We start from the raw sequence: 16,635 nt of genomic DNA on the forward strand, positions 1-16,635 counted from the left end.
AAGTTACAACTTGGGAGGTGCAGATTGGATGGCAGGAAAAACTTTTTCAGCTGTGGGTGGTGCAGCATGGGAAGAGGCTGCCCAGAAGGCTGGGGGAGTCTCCACCCTTGAAAGTTTGCAAGACTTGTCAAAACAAAGCCCATCTAGAGCTGGTGACGATCCTCCTTTAGTGGCAGACTGGACCAGAGCCCTTCAGAGGTCCCATAGCCAACATTTCTGAGGTTCTGTGATTGGGCTTCGCTATAAGCGATCATACCAGAGAATTCAAGATGAATGTTCTAAAAAGGATAATTGATCTGTCAGAGCCTAGTTTCTGGGTTTGTTTTTTTTTTTTACCAGAAGTAGGCAATAACCTCTGATGCTCACCTCTCTAATCAGATGTCAGAAACTAGACATGGAATTAAAGTAGTTCCTTTCTAATGTAGGTATATGACATTCACAGGACTGGATTAGCAACTAATTTTGGATTGCTGACTACACCCTTGCATGAGCATGTAATATTAAAATAGGCTTTGCTGCTTCCTTCATGTTGATGGCTGTTTGCAGTGACTTCTCTTGTGTCTGCATTTTCCATTCTGATGAAGAGCCTATAACAATCTCAGCTCTTGATTTTTTGAGTTTTATTTTAAGTATGTAACAGTCTGCTTGCTAGGAGTAAGGCTGAAATATCTTGGGGTCAACTCAGAAAAATCTTTTGGACACTTGCTGACTTGCTCCAGAGATGGGAGATGGTATGCTTTTTTTGAAAGAGCTTGCAAAGATCTTTCAGTAACAAACTCTTCCAGAAATACTTAAATTATCACCTGTGATAATCTGGAGCCAGTTTGCATGCGACTCTCTGGAAAAGAATTTTAAACTCTGGTCGCAATTTACATAAGGAATTGTTGAGGAATGGGCTATTTTGGTCTTTGCACTAAATAACACTGACCATGTGTGTATTTATTGTGAATATTTTTTCCTCATTTTAGGGTAAAAAGTTGCCATACAGTCTTGGAGCAGATGCTGAGGAAGGAGAAGTTTCAGATGAGGATAGCGCTGATGAAATTGAAGATGACTGCAAATTAAAGCCCTGCTATGTATGTGCATATACACAGTACCCAGAGCTGTTAGATCTCTACATTTCTTACATGCATACTCCATAATCCTATTTACAGTTGTTAGCAGATTAGAGTTTTTAACTTCGATTTCCTTATGATACAAAAGTTACATAATTCCACATTTAGATATGGAATGACATTGTTCGGATATGCACACTTTGTCATTTAAATCACATAAATAACAGATTTAACTTTAGGTACACTGAACTGAAAACATTGATGCCAGCACTATAAGCATGCTAGGCTTTTTTCAGATACAAATATGTACTACTCAAAGCAATGGCATGATGGAATTGCTACACAATTTCTAGATGAAAATTACGAAAGGAGACGTACAAATGAAAAAAATTTGAGGTGTGAAACATTATTGTTTTCAGTCCTTCTATTTCTTATTTTTTGACACTGAAGACTGCTTTCTATTCCCTTTATTTCTTAACTCCTCATTTATTTTTCTGTTGTTAATTTTATTAACACTTTTTTTTTTTTGCTAAAAACTGAAACTGGTGTGCAATGCTAATACACGTTATCCAGCAGGTGCTTTTTTCTAGTCAGGAGACAGCCATGCTTCACCAGTTAAAACTTTTGAACAAAATAAATACTATCTAGGGAGATGCAGGAAAAAAAAGATCAAATTCAAATTAGTATTTAGCAACTATAATGTTTATCTCCACTTTTGAATGTAGCCCAGTGAGTTTGCCTTGTTGCCACAGGGAAACACGTATCTGTAGTTCTCATTAACTGGTTTTGGTTTACCTATTAGGTTTTTAATTTGTCTGTATCATTTATGCCTGCTATTAGCAGTTGAAGGTTTTTCAGAATAGCTTGGCCTTTGCTTTACAGGTAAGAGAAGTCCCCATCTGAACTGGTTCAGAGGAAGCGTATGTTTATGCCAGTTCTTCCCCTATCCTGATGCTGCTAAAATGCTGGTGTCAGCAACGTCTTTTTGGAGATTCAAGTACACCACACAGAAGGGCTGATTTGATTCCGCCCCCGCCTTAGATAAACAAACCCCCTTTATGCTACTGGACAAAATCATGATTAATTCATTTCTTAATTATTTAGAGGTTAGATTGAGCTTGGATTCTATTCAACCCCTATGTTCCACAAGACAGTCTCATACAGAAGTAGAGCCTTGCAGTAAACGCTTGAAGCTTAGGATAAAATCAGCTTGCTCAATGACTCAAAATGTTATATTTCTGTTACTATTTACTACAGAATCGGAAATATTTGGCATTAACTAATTTGAGGAAGCTTGAAGACTCTTGATCCCATAAATCTTTAGGAATATGATTAAGTACAGGTACAAACTTCCACAGGTGTAGATACAGGGGAAAAAGTATATATTGAGTGGACATAACTCTAATTATGGGCATAGTAAGATGAGATAAGATTGCTCAACCAGTTCTGAACCAACACAGTGCCTGATTCGTTGTTACCTGCTGTTCAATAGGAGCGGTCTGTGTAATCCACAGGTGCTTTACTAAACGGCTTGAGCACTTCTGATGAGATGATGCTTTTTTCAACAGAAGGACCTAAGAAAAGTTGACAATCCTTAAAGCCAGTGCAAAACACAGTATGTCTTTGGGGCTAGAAAGGGAACATGCTAGGACAGAACAGTTGCTTTCCTCTCCTGTCTCAGGAGGGGTCTCGCACCCCATGGACAGAGGAATGCAAAGCGCACACTGTTGTTCTGTAAGATCCATTTTTAAGTGCCTTATGTAAGAGGCTAGTTTGTGTCTGTATAGTCCATATGACTCGTTAACAGTAATTGCTTCCTCTGTCTTGCCATTTGGAACAGGAATCTAATGATGCTGAGGTTGTCTGATATTTTGGAGGAAGTGTGTAAATGCATTAGCTGAGAATTCATGCCATCAACAGACTTGTGACTGTTTTGAAACAAAGCTAACACCAGGGCCAGGTTCTGGGGTGATCTACGTGGTGTACTGTGCTTTGGTGAGGCAGGATGAATTATGTGTCAGGAGGACTAAAGAGAAAAAAGGAAAATGGAAATGGCAGTAAAAGCCACCAATAGAAAAGGCAAAATCAGGCAGGATTATGCAAGAAGCTTTTTCTTGCACAGAGAAAGGAAATGTTGGGAGCGCTGTGTGGTGTGAAGCACATGTAGTGCTCCCTCAGGCTGTCCCAGAAGTGATGGACATAATAATCTACTTTAACTGGATTTCTTAATGTCTTTCAGAGTAATGGTGCAACTGAGCACCAGGTGGAATGTTTTATAAGAACAAAACTGGAATCTCTGATAAAAGAATCTCAAATCAGGGACAAAGAAGATCCTGACAGCTTCACTGTGAGAGCACTGCTAAAGGCAACTCATGAGGGTTTAAATGTTAACCTGAAACAGGTATGTGGGTTTTTCCCCTTCACATGCTCTGTTGAATATTAGACAATGCAATGTGTATTGCACATTTTTCAGATGAGAGAGGTGATAACTTATGAACAACTTCTGAGTTGTTCATGATAAAACAACTGTTTTATCCAAAATTAAAATTTGGAACTATTTCAGGAAAACATCTAATGAGAGAAATTTGAACAGTCAAATGTGAAGAGTGTGTTGTTTCAATATGTTCTAATCTGGTTTATTCCTTGTAAGACTTGGAAGCAAGTAATTCAGTAAGTACCAATACTGCAAGCATGTGTCAAGCAATTTGGTTTGTGTCTAGGTTATTGGGGAAAGATCCCTTCTTACGGGATGCCTTAGTCCCATCAAGACTGGCTGTGATAACTGAAGGCGTTGTCTGCCTGTAGTGCTGATGGCTGTTTTGCGCAGTGCTAAAACACAGGATTGTGCTTTTATTACCCTAAGCAAGGTTCTGTTTTTTTCATGCATAGACTGTTTTCCTTTTTGACATCAAACTATTTTTGTAAAATAGTAAAATGTATCAGAATTTTGAGTACATCAATAGACAGTACCTTGAATCCACAGTTACCGTACTTTCACAACCAGATGCAAACCCCAGATATGTTAAATTACAGAGTGAATAGTTCTGTGGGGGATGTGCCTACTCTGTAACCGGTGTAGTCTTAAAGGTCAAGTACATGTAGCTCTGCTTTCTGCACATCTTCCCACTCTGTAGGGTTTATGTAATTCTTATCAATCTCTTTCTCCGAGGCTGGACCTATAAGAGTTTTGCGTGAAGCCAGGCTTGACTAGAAAAAACATACTCGGCTTGTGCTGATGCTTGAGACATCTGGTCAAAGCTGCGTTGTGGTGGGAACAGGCTGTAAGAATGCAAAGGACGGAGCCATCTGACCCGACAGAGGAGGGTTATTTTCAGACTGTAGCTTTGCAGTGTGAGAACAGTGGCAGCTTGCCTGTTTGCTTTGGCCTTCATGAGGTTGGACAAGCAAACTCCCCGTGTTAGTAAATATGATCAGATATGAGCCATTTCGATATTATTTTGCGTTAGAATAATTACATTTGGTATGTTCTCAGTTATCTGCAAAAATGATTGGCTCCTAGCTAGCATTTGAGGGGGCAGGGAGTTTTATTTAAAGAACGCAAATTTCCATAAGGTGTTTGTGTTGGATATGATGCCTGAGATTACCCATTACATCTCACTGACAAGACCAGAATACTGAAAATGTTTCAGTAATGTAACGGCGTTATTCGAACATCTGCCATTTAATAATATAAAGTGATAGAATTTTTTAATTTACTTATTTTACATTATTAAGGTACATTTAGAGATCTCTTCCCTTGCTGCAACAGTTCTGTGTGAAGACTGATTGTATGTGACCGTTATTTTCAAGAGTCTTAAAGTAACACAGAGCTGAACAATTAGTAATAATAAGTTAAAACAACTGGAAAATTAATTTTTATCAACTGTCGACCTAAATAGGAGAAAACTAAATGGTTAAACACTGTGATGGTTTGCTAGTTCTGTAAGTCATTGGCTAGCTTTGTTTGGTGGTGGTGTAAAACTCTTCTAGTAGTTACTGTGTAACTGATGTACCAGAAAGGGATCTGTTGGGAAACTTTTCTACTTTTTTTGCTGGTCAAATCTCATTTTCCTTTACTACGTCACTGATGTGCCTTTCATTTTCCCAAAGACTTGCTATTATTTAAAAAAAAAAAAAAAAAAACCATTCACAATGCAAGTTTGTGTACTAATCTCCAGTAATTATCAAGTGGGGTTTTTTGTGGGGAGGGAGGAAGGCAATGTGTATGGTACTGTCAGTCAGGCCTGATACTAGTTTGGATTTGCTGTGGAAACTGTCAGCTCTCTCTCTTACCTGAGGGAGACAAGTACTTTATCTGCTAAGGTTTCCTTCTACATTTTACAGAGACTTTCAGCCTGAGCTAGGAACAAATCTTTGAACGTAGATACAGAGATTATTGACTTTCTCGGACCTGAAGAAACCATCTAGTGCCTTTATCGTTAAGATAGCCAGAAGTGAATTTCAACTCAGCACTGAACAGGGAATAGCTCAAGTTCATAGGACTTGCTGAAACACCGGGGGAATATTCTTCAGCAACTTTAGGTCTTTGTTTTGCTCTTTAGAAGGTGAAGGGATGTGCTTTTCTGACAGAAAAAGCTAGATGCTGCCAGGAATTATCAAACTGGTGTCTAGGGGCATGGTTATAAATGTGAAACTCTGACTTCAGGCTGCCTATGAAAAGTCCAAATGTATTTGTTAGGGGAGATTTTCCCCCGGCCCTTTTCCTTTGTGGCTGTTTTCAAGTACACGTTCAAATGTTGTGTTTTGTTGTTGTTTGCCTGTTTTTGCTAGACTGTTTTTTGTACATGGTTGGTTGTTGTCTTGAGTGTTAGTGTTAATATTTTTCCTTACTGTTAGAGGATTGCTAAGCTATCAAGTATATGAAGAAATTAGAAGAGTCCTGTAATGAGATTTTGGATTTCAGTTTGTGTTCACAGATCAGTATATTGTGTTTAGATTTTAACTCACTTCTATTCTCATGTGCAATCACTATACTCTTGTAATAGTGAATCAGGGTGATGTACTTTAGACATTAGATTGAAACTATGTCTTTTAGAGACTGTAGCAGACTCCTTAAAGACACTTCTGAAGGTATCTAGTCACACTTTTTATTGCACTCTCTCTGCGCAGAATCTGGACACAAAAGAAGGTGGAAAAAAGTCTCATAGTCGATCATTAATGAGCAACTTCGGCAAACACAAAGTAAGTAAAATGAGAGACTCGGTTTGATGTTCTAGATCTGACAGCATTCTAGAGGCACCGGGTATGTTTTATTGCTTGAGACAAGCATGATGCATATGGGGGCAGTGAGGAGAGACGAAGTGATTACACTTGGTATACTTATTGCTGTTCAGAAGAATATAGCTGCTAGCAGTATGGAGAACCCTTTAAAGATGATCATGCAAACTCAGAAAAAATCGTGCCTGACCGGAAAGATCATCGTTACTAATGATGTGGAACTACTGATTTTCTGATCAAACCTGAAGCAGCGGAAGAGCGATGTAGACAAATGCCTTGGCGTATTCCTGTTTTCCAGACCTCTGTCCACACAGCTGACAATGTTTGTTTCATTCACGGTCCAATTTTACCCTGTTTCATACCCTGAGCAGTGCCAGGCAAGAGCATGCTCTTACTGTCTTTCCACTTGCTTTAAGCGACTGCTGTGACTGAGTACTGGCTCTGGGCTCCTGCTTTGTAAAAATGTGTTCTTTTCTGATCTCTTGATGGTTTTGCATATAGCATTTATATGTTTGTGCAGCTGCTAGGTCAAATTGTCTGCTTCGCTGCGTCTTCACTATGGCGGCTCTATTGAACCAAGCAAGAGCTAATATAATGCAAATGAGCGTGAGGTTTCCTTTTACAGCTGGACAGATAGCAGCCACCAAAAGGGACAGCGCGCCCATGTTTCCTCCCATTCCCATATCCTGACAAATGTGTTCCTGTCATCCGCCTCCCCTATTCCCACACTCCCATGGCGCCTTGAGGCTTGGATTTATTGAACATGTAGCCTCAGCACGAGCTGATGCAACTGAGAGCTTCCTTCCTCCCAGAGCCAATTAGCAAATACCAAGTAAGTAAATCAGCAGATAGGCTTGTCGTGAAAGAGGCATGCGGCAGGTCTGCAGCCGAGTCACTGTGCCACCAGCGGCTTCCTCTGCCCCCAGCCTGCTAGACGCCTGTATTCCTCTTCAGCACTATCCATGGTGAAAGCTGCAGCTGAGTAGGGAGCACACTCTGTAATTGATAATCTGGGCGGCAGTTTAGGAAAAACAGGAATTACGAAATACTTCATAGAACTTAATCAGCCACCAGCTCATCTGCCCTGAAGCCAACTAGGAGTCATCAAAAAGTCTCTAGGCAGACAATACCAGGACTCATTTACACTTTGATTATAAGCTTACATCAGTTTAAAGTGGTCATATTTCTTTCAGCAGCTTTAGGTAAGTGCACATTATTCACTCAGTATGTGTTGAGATCTGCAAGTACCTGTTGTGCATGATAGTGGACACTTCACATTGTAACCTGTGCTTGCTGATGGGAAAGCAAACGCTGTGGAATGAGATGTCGCAGGCAAAAGTCAGCCACTAAAAACCGCTGGTTACACTGAGGGCTGGAAAGTGTGTCAATAATTTAATTACTTCAACTAGTTATGCTGATGGATGTAGCATGCTGGAAAGCCCATTCGTTTCATCTCTGCTGGAAAAAATAAGAGTATATATAGATTTTTTTTCTTTTTTTTTTTTTTTTAATAGTGATTGTATTGTAGACTGAGGCAACAGGGACGTCCAGTAACTTCCCCCTTATGCCTTTGCAGCTAGAGGGATGCCTGGGAAGGATGGTTACTACTGATATTTTTGCAGGTACAGAATTATCCACTCAGGGATGTTGACTTATCCACCCAGGGATATTGACTTTTGATGTTTTTGGCCAGCTCTTGTGCCAAATGTATCCATGTATAAACTCTTTAAAAACTGCCAGTGGAGGGACAAAGACGCTAAGGCTGGAAATTCCTGCAAGTTAACTGCAGGAAGCATCCACAGTGCAGCCCTTCGGATTCCAAAACTGAACCATGCAAATGATTTCCAGTATAGTCAACTTTATTTCAGCACTAAACACAGCAAGCTAAATTATGTACATTATTGGTGTATCATAGCAGGAGAAAAGAAATCTGCGCTCAATTACATCTAGCTATATGAGCAAAAGGATAAGGAGCTCTCAGTTATATTGTTAATTACCTCTTGATGAGAAAAGGAATTGAAGAAACTCCACTTGAAGCTGTAGTTAGTGCTACAAAAGATGTAATGTTGTTGAAATTGGAAACTGTATTAAATAATAGGTGCTTATGAAAAGAAGGTGCTTTTGAGATTTTAATCTTTTTATCATAGCTATTTTCTTTACTGTATACTGTAATAAATTAGAATAATTTGAATGCTTGTATGTGTGGCTCAAAAGGCAGCAGAAAGATGTTTGATGTTTGAAAATTTTGCCCAGACTCTGTTCTCAACTCCATGAATGAATTTGTTAAATTTTCTAAATTGGGGGTGGGAAGCATAGGTAGGTGTAAGCAATGCACTGGACATTTAGATCCTACTGTGTGTTGCTGTTTCTTAAATATGATATGATCCATTGGAATATCAGCAGGACCAGTGCCAGTATACTGGAGACAGTGGAGCAATGTTGTTCTCTCACGTCAGGAGGGAGCAGGGGAGGGAAGCTGCAGAATACGCAGTGGCCTGCAATGAACTGGCCAGTTTGCAGAAATAAATTATCTTTAGGCTTGTATTTGTCTGCTAGCCAGCAGATAAACCTGCTCCATGGCTGCAGGCTTGGATCCTTGGTGTCAGATGGAGTGAGATCAGGGCACAGATGATTTATGTTGGCTTTCCTTCTCCACATGTATGGAAACACTTGACATACCACCCAGGGTTTTCTGCTGTCATTCTGTGTCCTTGTAGGACACTGGTCCTGTGCTGTAAACCTGCTGCAGCTCACCCACCCACCTGCTGTTAATTACAGTAATGTGAATTTATAGAACCACCCCATAAACTGACACAGCTGTGCTTGATTCTTTCCCAACAGAAAGCTGTGAAGGCAGCATCCAAATACCATAGTGCATCAGACGATGAAGAAAGCCAGCAAAAATCTTCTGGGAAGGAAATGGGGCAGCTCCACAGGTGAGCTATGAATCATCATAGTTTTACAGCTCAGTTAAAGCTAGAGGCATGTTACTGCTACCAATATTTATATGTCACTGCCTCAGGGAAGTCTGTTCTTAAGAGCAGGTCATTTATGATACTGTGTATGTTTTGCTGTGATTGCTGTAGCCCGATGTTTTGATTGTGTAGGTTTTCATAGGGGTTGCAAACAGCAATTACCCTTAAACTGAAAAGCAGTGTGATAGTAATACTTTTCGAATTGGAAAAATGCCAATCTACATTTTGCATGCTGTAAATAGTGCTCAAATAAAACTGTTTAGGCTAAATAAGGGTGCGTCACAGCCCAGCCAACTTTATTACATCTGAGAATGTAAAGAAAAAGCAATCAAAAAAAGTGCCATTGAGAATGCATTTGTTGTCACTGAAATACTTCGTTGTCTGCCTTGGTTTTGTTGAGAAGAGCCATGGTGCAGCTATTTCATTATGTTTTAAATGAAAAATTTTATTTGTGTAGTGTGACTATAGAGGTACAAGGGGAACAGTCATCTCAGAGCCTTCTCTAAGGAGGTTTGCCACATGTGGTTCCCTGTTCACAGTTGTTTATTTCCTTACTGATGAAAAGAACAGAAAGGGGGATTGAAATATGCTTTAAATATTGAAAAATTCCCAATTCGTTTTATATATTAAATATAACTCAGCAGACTGGCTCGTCGAAGAAAAACGGTGAAGCTGTGCCGAGCTCTGTCTGACCTAGTGGTGTACACGAACTCTGTAGCAGCCCAGGATATAGTAGATGACGGTAAGGCTGCTGGCACGGGATTTACACATGCCTTTTTCACTTCTCTGTTTGGGTAGAAAACATGTCTGTGTTCTCAAGGTTTCCCTTGTTTTTCAAAGATGTTTTAAAAGCAGAGTAGTTAGTTACCTGTCCCATTTACTTAAATATGGAGAAAGAGTAAAGCACCACCTTTTCTTTCCCTAAGAAATATCCTTTCCCTTTGTTTCTTATGACATTCATGTTTTAGTAGCAATTTTAAAAATGAAGCTTGTTCAGGAGAACCCTTTCCTGGTTTCAGAGTTTTATGGAATTTGTCATCATCTTTGAACATTATCAATTTTAAGTAGCATTTAGTAACATGATAGATTTGAATTGTGATAAATAGATGTGTTTCCTGTTCAGAAAGTGTGCAGTTGTTTCACTAAACATGTTAGAGGCAAAATGGAAATCGAGAAAGTTGCAGAGGGATTTGTGGGAAAGGTCACCAAATGTACGTGAACAAACTGTGTGTGAAGTTCTGTAATTACTATAAAATTAATTCCTAGTTTAATAGAATTTAATGGGGGAAATGAAGGAGGGTGAAAGCAGCATGGAGAAACAGAGTCCAAGAAATCCTACAAGTACATAGTCTTGTAGAGATTCAGTTTGTTCTGAGCTGAGAGACAGCTCAGCTTTTTCCGCAGGTCCACGTGCAGTTAGGTGGTACTGCTGAACCCATCTGATGGCTCGTGGCCCTCTGGAAAGGAGGGCTGGCTCATCAGAGCACAGTACTGCAGCTGCCTTTCATCTAAATCTTGCGCTTTCCTGATCCTAACTGAAGAGATGGGCATGGAGAGATGGTACAGTTGCTCTAACTGCTCCCTCAAAGTTGGGTACTCCTGCCTAAGAACTCTTCTGGTCAGTCTTTTTCCCAGAGGGCAGGGATGATCAAAGGGGGTCTGCCCAAGGGGATAAAATGCTCAGAGGGAAGACTTATGAATTGGAAAAGATTGCTTGGATTATTTAGAGAAAGGATGAGTTTGCAGAAACCTCTGTGAGAGAGAAATGGGTTGAGTGCAGCTATTAAAGTGTTACAAGGACAAGAGTAAAATCAAAGCCCTGCTGGGCCTATCTTGCCCCCCGCTATGAGCTCTTTAGTAAGACAGTTTTGATGATGCTGCCATTAGTAGATTTCTCTATAGATTCTTCATAGCAATCACGTCTGGGGTTCTGCAGGGGAAAAGGCCCTAGCAATTAGCGTAAGCTCTTGCTTGGCTTTCCTTGTAAGTCTGGAAACTTGAGGGTAGAACAAAAGACCCCCCTGGAAGGGGAAACTGGTGCCCTTCAGTTATGCAATGTACGTGATTTGCATGTGACAAGACAATCTATCGTTGTAACTTTTAGACTAAATCTAACGTTCCCCTTGATTAATACCAGTGCAACTGAGGTCTGAGTTCAGGCCCCTGTCTCCCGGGATTGCTTTGTAACTTGTTTGTTGATTTAACATACACACAGGATCAACAGGGAACGTGCTATCATTCAGTGAAACAAGAGCCCACCAAGCAGTGCAACAGAAGGCTGAACAGTTTATGCTTTACAACCAGAAACAGCTTACAAGGGTCTATCCATCAGCCTATCGGATTGACTCCAGCAATTTCAATCCATTACCATACTGGAATGTTGGTTGCCAGTTAGGTGGGTGTTGCATGAATAACTTAACTTCCCACTTCTTGTGTATGTGCTAAGTAAGTATCTTACACTTGAGTCTTCTCTTTCAACAGTGGCACTAAACTACCAATCTGAGGGACGCATGATGCAATTAAATGATGCAAAATTTAGGGTAAACGGCAACTGTGGTTATGTCCTCAAACCTCAGCAGATGTGCAAAGGTAATGTCCCACTATACATTTATTACTGTAAGTGTCGAGCCTTTCAGAAAATGTCTTTATGGTGAAGTTGCCAAGACACAAGAAAGAAAAATAAGAACATATGTAGAATCTTTTGTATTTCCATAAATTCATAAGCTTATTTTACTTCAGAATTCATATTTTTTTTTTGTCCTCAAAAAATGGTGTCTAACTCTCAGACTGTGTAAGTATCAGCATACAATCTCTTGCTGTTATTATAGATACATTTTGAGGGCTCCATCTTAATGTGTTTAAAAAAAGAAAAGGGTGTCCTAGGATAGACAGCTGCAAGCAAGAAGAACAAGGTGTGCAGTGGCCCAGGACCAAGTATCCAGGACTTGGTCCAGCTCTCAAGCAAGTCAGTGGACTCCCTCTCTTAAAGGGAATTGGGTCAGTCCTCAAAACGCTGTTAGGACAGGAGCCAGTGGTTTTCAGTGTTATGCAATGACAATCCTTACACATTTTGAGGACTTGGGATCTGATTGTGCCCCTATATCTCTAAGTAGTTTTCTTAATGTGGCCATAAGAAGTAGTGGCATTGAGAAATGGTAGAGGGAGTTTGGGTACTTGAAGCAGGCATTGCTGCTGCAGCAAGCAGCTTACTCAGCCGTAGTTGCTTGTTCTCATTAACATCTGGGCAGCTGTGCAAGAAACATAATCAGAGCGTTGATCTAGGTTATAACTATTGGTTTTTTTGAAGCTACTACTTTAGAAGAAAGTTTTTTTTTTTCAAAGGAGTCTTAATCTTGCAAAACCCTACTATTAGAGGGGTCCTTTCTGTCTTGTAATCATGTAAACAAGGACTGCTCAGCTCAGTAATGGTTGTAAGAAAGTGGAATGGAATTTTAAAATTCATTAGCAGCTGCTCCATACTCTGTAAGTTACTTGCTTATGACTGAATTTTGGCTATATATATGCATCTTGGGAGGTGATATTTATTCTGTGTATCTTTTTCCTTACACTTCTTATTCCTTGCCATCTTTTAGGCACATTCAACCCCTACTCTGCTGATCCACTTCCTGCCAGTCCTAAAAAGCAGCTTATTCTGAAAATCATCAGTGGACAGCAGCTACCTAAGCCTCCTGACTCAATGTTAGGAGACAGAGGAGAGGTAAGATACTCTGATACTAATAAATGCTTCCATGAGAGGTCCTGGAGTGACATGGCAGTGTGTAACTCAAAGAAACTTCCTCCTTATTTCAATACACCAATAAATTTCAGATATTGTCAAGCTTTTGGTCACTAAATACTACATTTTCCCACAGAGACTATATCCTACACATGATGTTTAAGAACTAATTTGTTTCGTATTTTGAGGGTGACTTCACTTTTTTGAAAATTAGTCATAGCTGGCCATAGCTCTTGAGACTACAAACCGTACATCAACTTGCACTTCATGATGCCATGTCGCATGGTTGTGCTGCTTGAAAATTCATGTGAATCAAAGGTTTTTGAATTCTCATATGAATTTAAATATGAATTAACTCTCTGCACAAATTTCCTTAAAAATTGACCTTCATTTGTATCATTGGCTTGCTTTTAAAATATTTTGTTTTTAAAAAACAGATAATAGATCCCTTTGTTGAAGTGGAAATTATTGGGTTACCTGTTGACTGCTGTAAAGATCAAACCAGGGTGGTTGATGACAATGGTAAGATAATCTAGCTGATTTTCTTTTCTTAGAGTAAAATATTAAGTAATTATAAATGATTCAGTATCTGTTATTACTTTCTAAATTGCAAAGCTTCTTACATGATGAAATCAAATGATTGTATTTAAATAAATTAATTATGCTTTCTAGACAGAATTTCTGGTGTAGGGAGACAGACAAGCAAGAGGTGAAGTACAAGAACTGTTCAATACAATATTTTTCTCCTGGATTGTTCTTAAATCTCCTTTATGCAGAAGTTCCAAATATTTTTTTTTAAATTATTTATATAAAATTCATGTATAACTTCAAATGAAATGAAAACAGCTCATGTCCTAGGCAGTTTCACTGCCACCTCAGCCCTCATGGGAAGGAGATGAATAACAGAGTGGGAGAGTCCTTTGCAGCAGGAGAGGTGGCCATCAGTTCTTACAGGCAGTTGCAAAACCATGGGGAAAAAAGAGAGTGGTTCCTGTTTGTTTTGGTCTGTCTTTAGTCTACCGTAGTTTTGCAAAACAACAGTTTGCCTTGGTATCCCAGCCAGCTACACAACCAGAACCATTTTGTTTGTAAAAGCAGTCCAAGAGACAGATCTCTCACTTTCAATTACTAACATAATGGGGATTGAGAGCATCTAGATCTAGAAGAGCAATAAGTAATGAGTATTCATTTGTGTATTTGGTCTGCTTGTTTCTTATGCCTCTTGCTATGCGTCATGAAAATTGAGGCTAGTGCTTCCTATGGACTTGTTTCCCAAAAATTCTGTTTGTTTTACAGGGTTTAATCCTGTTTGGGAGGAAACACTCACTTTTACCATCCACATGCCTGAAATAGCTTTGGTGCGATTTCTTGTTTGGGACCACGACCCTATTGGGCGAGACTTTGTTGGACAAAGAACTCTGGCCTTTAGCAGTCTTGTGCCTGGTTAGTCCCACTTGTTTTCCTTGACTTAGAGATCTAACTGAAGAACAAACGCCTTTGAGCTTGGAAGTTGAAGATGAGGTTATCAACGTAGGATATATGCTTATATCTCTGAGACTCCATGTATGATCTTGGAAAATTCTCCTGGTATCTTAGGGTGGTATATTCACCATTACTTGAAGGAGTTTGGGTGTCTGTGCTTTTGGAAATTGTTACTGGTGTCTTATTTATAATTTGGAGGCTATTTGTGCTGGGGGGCTTGGAAAACCTGGGAGAACATAAGATAAGTTTTACTAAAGGCATAAGGTGGCTTACTGTATGTATTTCACTTTTATAGACAGTCATTGCCAGTTGTGCGTAAAATGCAAACTGCTGATTATTCGTGGTGCAATATTTTTGTTTTACTAGGTTATCGTCATGTGTATTTAGAAGGACTGACAGAAGCATCCATATTTGTTCATATAACCGTTAATGAGATCTATGGAAAGGTAGGTATATCTGGAAATTTACATCTCTTATGACTTTTTTGTTTTAATTCTTCTGATAAAAATGGATTTAAATGTACTACAGAACCTCACAGGATTTGTGTGGTTTCTAAATGATTCTTACAGCTTAGGTTCGTGGCATTTTGTACATTGGATTAACAGTACCTACCTCTCTGGCACTGATCAGTAATAAAGTTTAAACAAATTATTCAGATCATACAGCAATGAAAAAGCACAAAGTCTTGATTCTCTATTGCCCTCAACTTGACGTCTTCATTTATACGCGTATCTGTATAGGTATCTACATGCACTGGTAAGCATCAGCATGCTCAAGGAAGCAAACTGCACCTCCTTATTCGTAGTGTTTTCTCTGAGGAGCACTGAGCCAGGGCACCCGTTCACAGCACACCCATGTCCAGTAAAACACTTGGCTCTCTCCAGCTGAGACACCGCAGTAACAGCGCAGACACGCTTCTGTCGGAGTGCTCAGGAAGCAGAAGGATGTAGCTCATAGCCTGTGGGGGTGCCTTGCAGGTGGTCAGCAAGGAAAGCCTAACATACTGTTACTCTAGTCTTAGCATGCGTGTGCTTACGAATGTTCTTACCGTTAGCGCCTAATAATTACCACGTCTAGATACAGTAAATACATTTCTTCAGTGTGTTAAACTAATTTTATTTTAGAAGTAAGTGTTGAGAACTGTAACCGCACCAGAACATGGTATTTGACAAGCTATTTTTAGAAGCTAATTTAAGCTTTAAATCTTCTAGGTTTTAGTGCATACACGTTGCTTTTCTGCAAGATTACTAATTTTGAAACATTTTTAAAATGAAAGTAAAAGCACAGTGCTTTTTCTCTGCATTTCTGCTTCAGCTGCCTTCATGGGCAGTTTACAAGAGGTTATTGGAGATAACTAGCTCAAAGAAATTAAGGCCATATTCAACAGGATGCTAAAATAAAATAGCCCTTAGTGGTGATTTAAAAAAAAAGAAAACCAAACACCACAAAAAACCCCCACCTTTATGAAAGGTATAGGTTGAAAAGAACAGTTAATCCTCAACCTTTCTCGCTTCTGAGAATGGATGCAGAGAATGTCATGTCAAATATGTAAAACCACAGTTCTGCGAGCATCCAAGGAAAGCTCAGTGGAAGAGAGGTAGAAAATAACATAAACGAGGCCTAGGGGCTGAGATTTGGTATAGTCCAGATCCTCACTTAACTCCACTACCTTTATCCTCACTGATCCTATTAGATCCCTGAATGATCTAATGATGGCTCTGTAAACCACTTAGATGTCTGTCTCACTCTTGGCATCCCTGTCTCAGCGCAGGGACCGGTTCCAATGTACTCATCTGCTCTTGCCTGCGCAAGTGTTCCTCCTGCCAGGGAGGACAGCGGCGAGGCAGTGGAGGGAACGGCACTGACCATTCCAGAGCTGTGCATGTTCTGTGCACAAAGAGAAGCCCTTAGTATTCAAGGTAGACTTCGTTACTCCTGAATCAGTGTAAAAAGAAAAGCAGTAGTAAACAGCTTGGAATGCATCTGCAATATATACCTAGATCTGTACACATCTGGGTACATGTGTGAAATCACATACAGTTTTGCTGATAGTCTGTAGGGGAGCCTGTTTGGCTATTGCTCTTGGCTCATGTGCTCTTCAAAGAAGAAATATACTCAAGAAAAATAATAAAGAGTAGCTTCATAGGGA

The 16,635-nt window shown here is 39.7% G+C and overlaps 1 protein-coding gene across 1 annotated transcript in view; it reads left to right on the plus strand.

Annotated features, from left to right (window-relative positions):
- Positions 1–16,635, plus strand: part of PLCH1 (phospholipase C eta 1) — an 83,794-nt gene that overhangs the window by 60,743 nt on the left and 6,416 nt on the right. Inside the window, exons 11-21 of the mRNA XM_075157521.1 lie at positions 969–1,076; positions 3,295–3,456; positions 6,186–6,257; positions 9,135–9,229; positions 9,913–10,010; positions 11,484–11,663; positions 11,750–11,857; positions 12,862–12,986; positions 13,442–13,526; positions 14,301–14,447; positions 14,853–14,932. Of these exons, the coding sequence (XP_075013622.1) occupies positions 969–1,076; positions 3,295–3,456; positions 6,186–6,257; positions 9,135–9,229; positions 9,913–10,010; positions 11,484–11,663; positions 11,750–11,857; positions 12,862–12,986; positions 13,442–13,526; positions 14,301–14,447; positions 14,853–14,932 (1,260 nt within the window). The remainder of the gene's footprint in view (positions 1–968; positions 1,077–3,294; positions 3,457–6,185; positions 6,258–9,134; positions 9,230–9,912; positions 10,011–11,483; positions 11,664–11,749; positions 11,858–12,861; positions 12,987–13,441; positions 13,527–14,300; positions 14,448–14,852; positions 14,933–16,635) is intronic.

Source organism: Calonectris borealis, chromosome 9 (assembly GCF_964195595.1).
Source record: "Calonectris borealis chromosome 9, bCalBor7.hap1.2, whole genome shotgun sequence".
Taxonomy (NCBI): Eukaryota; Metazoa; Chordata; class Aves; order Procellariiformes; family Procellariidae; genus Calonectris; species Calonectris borealis.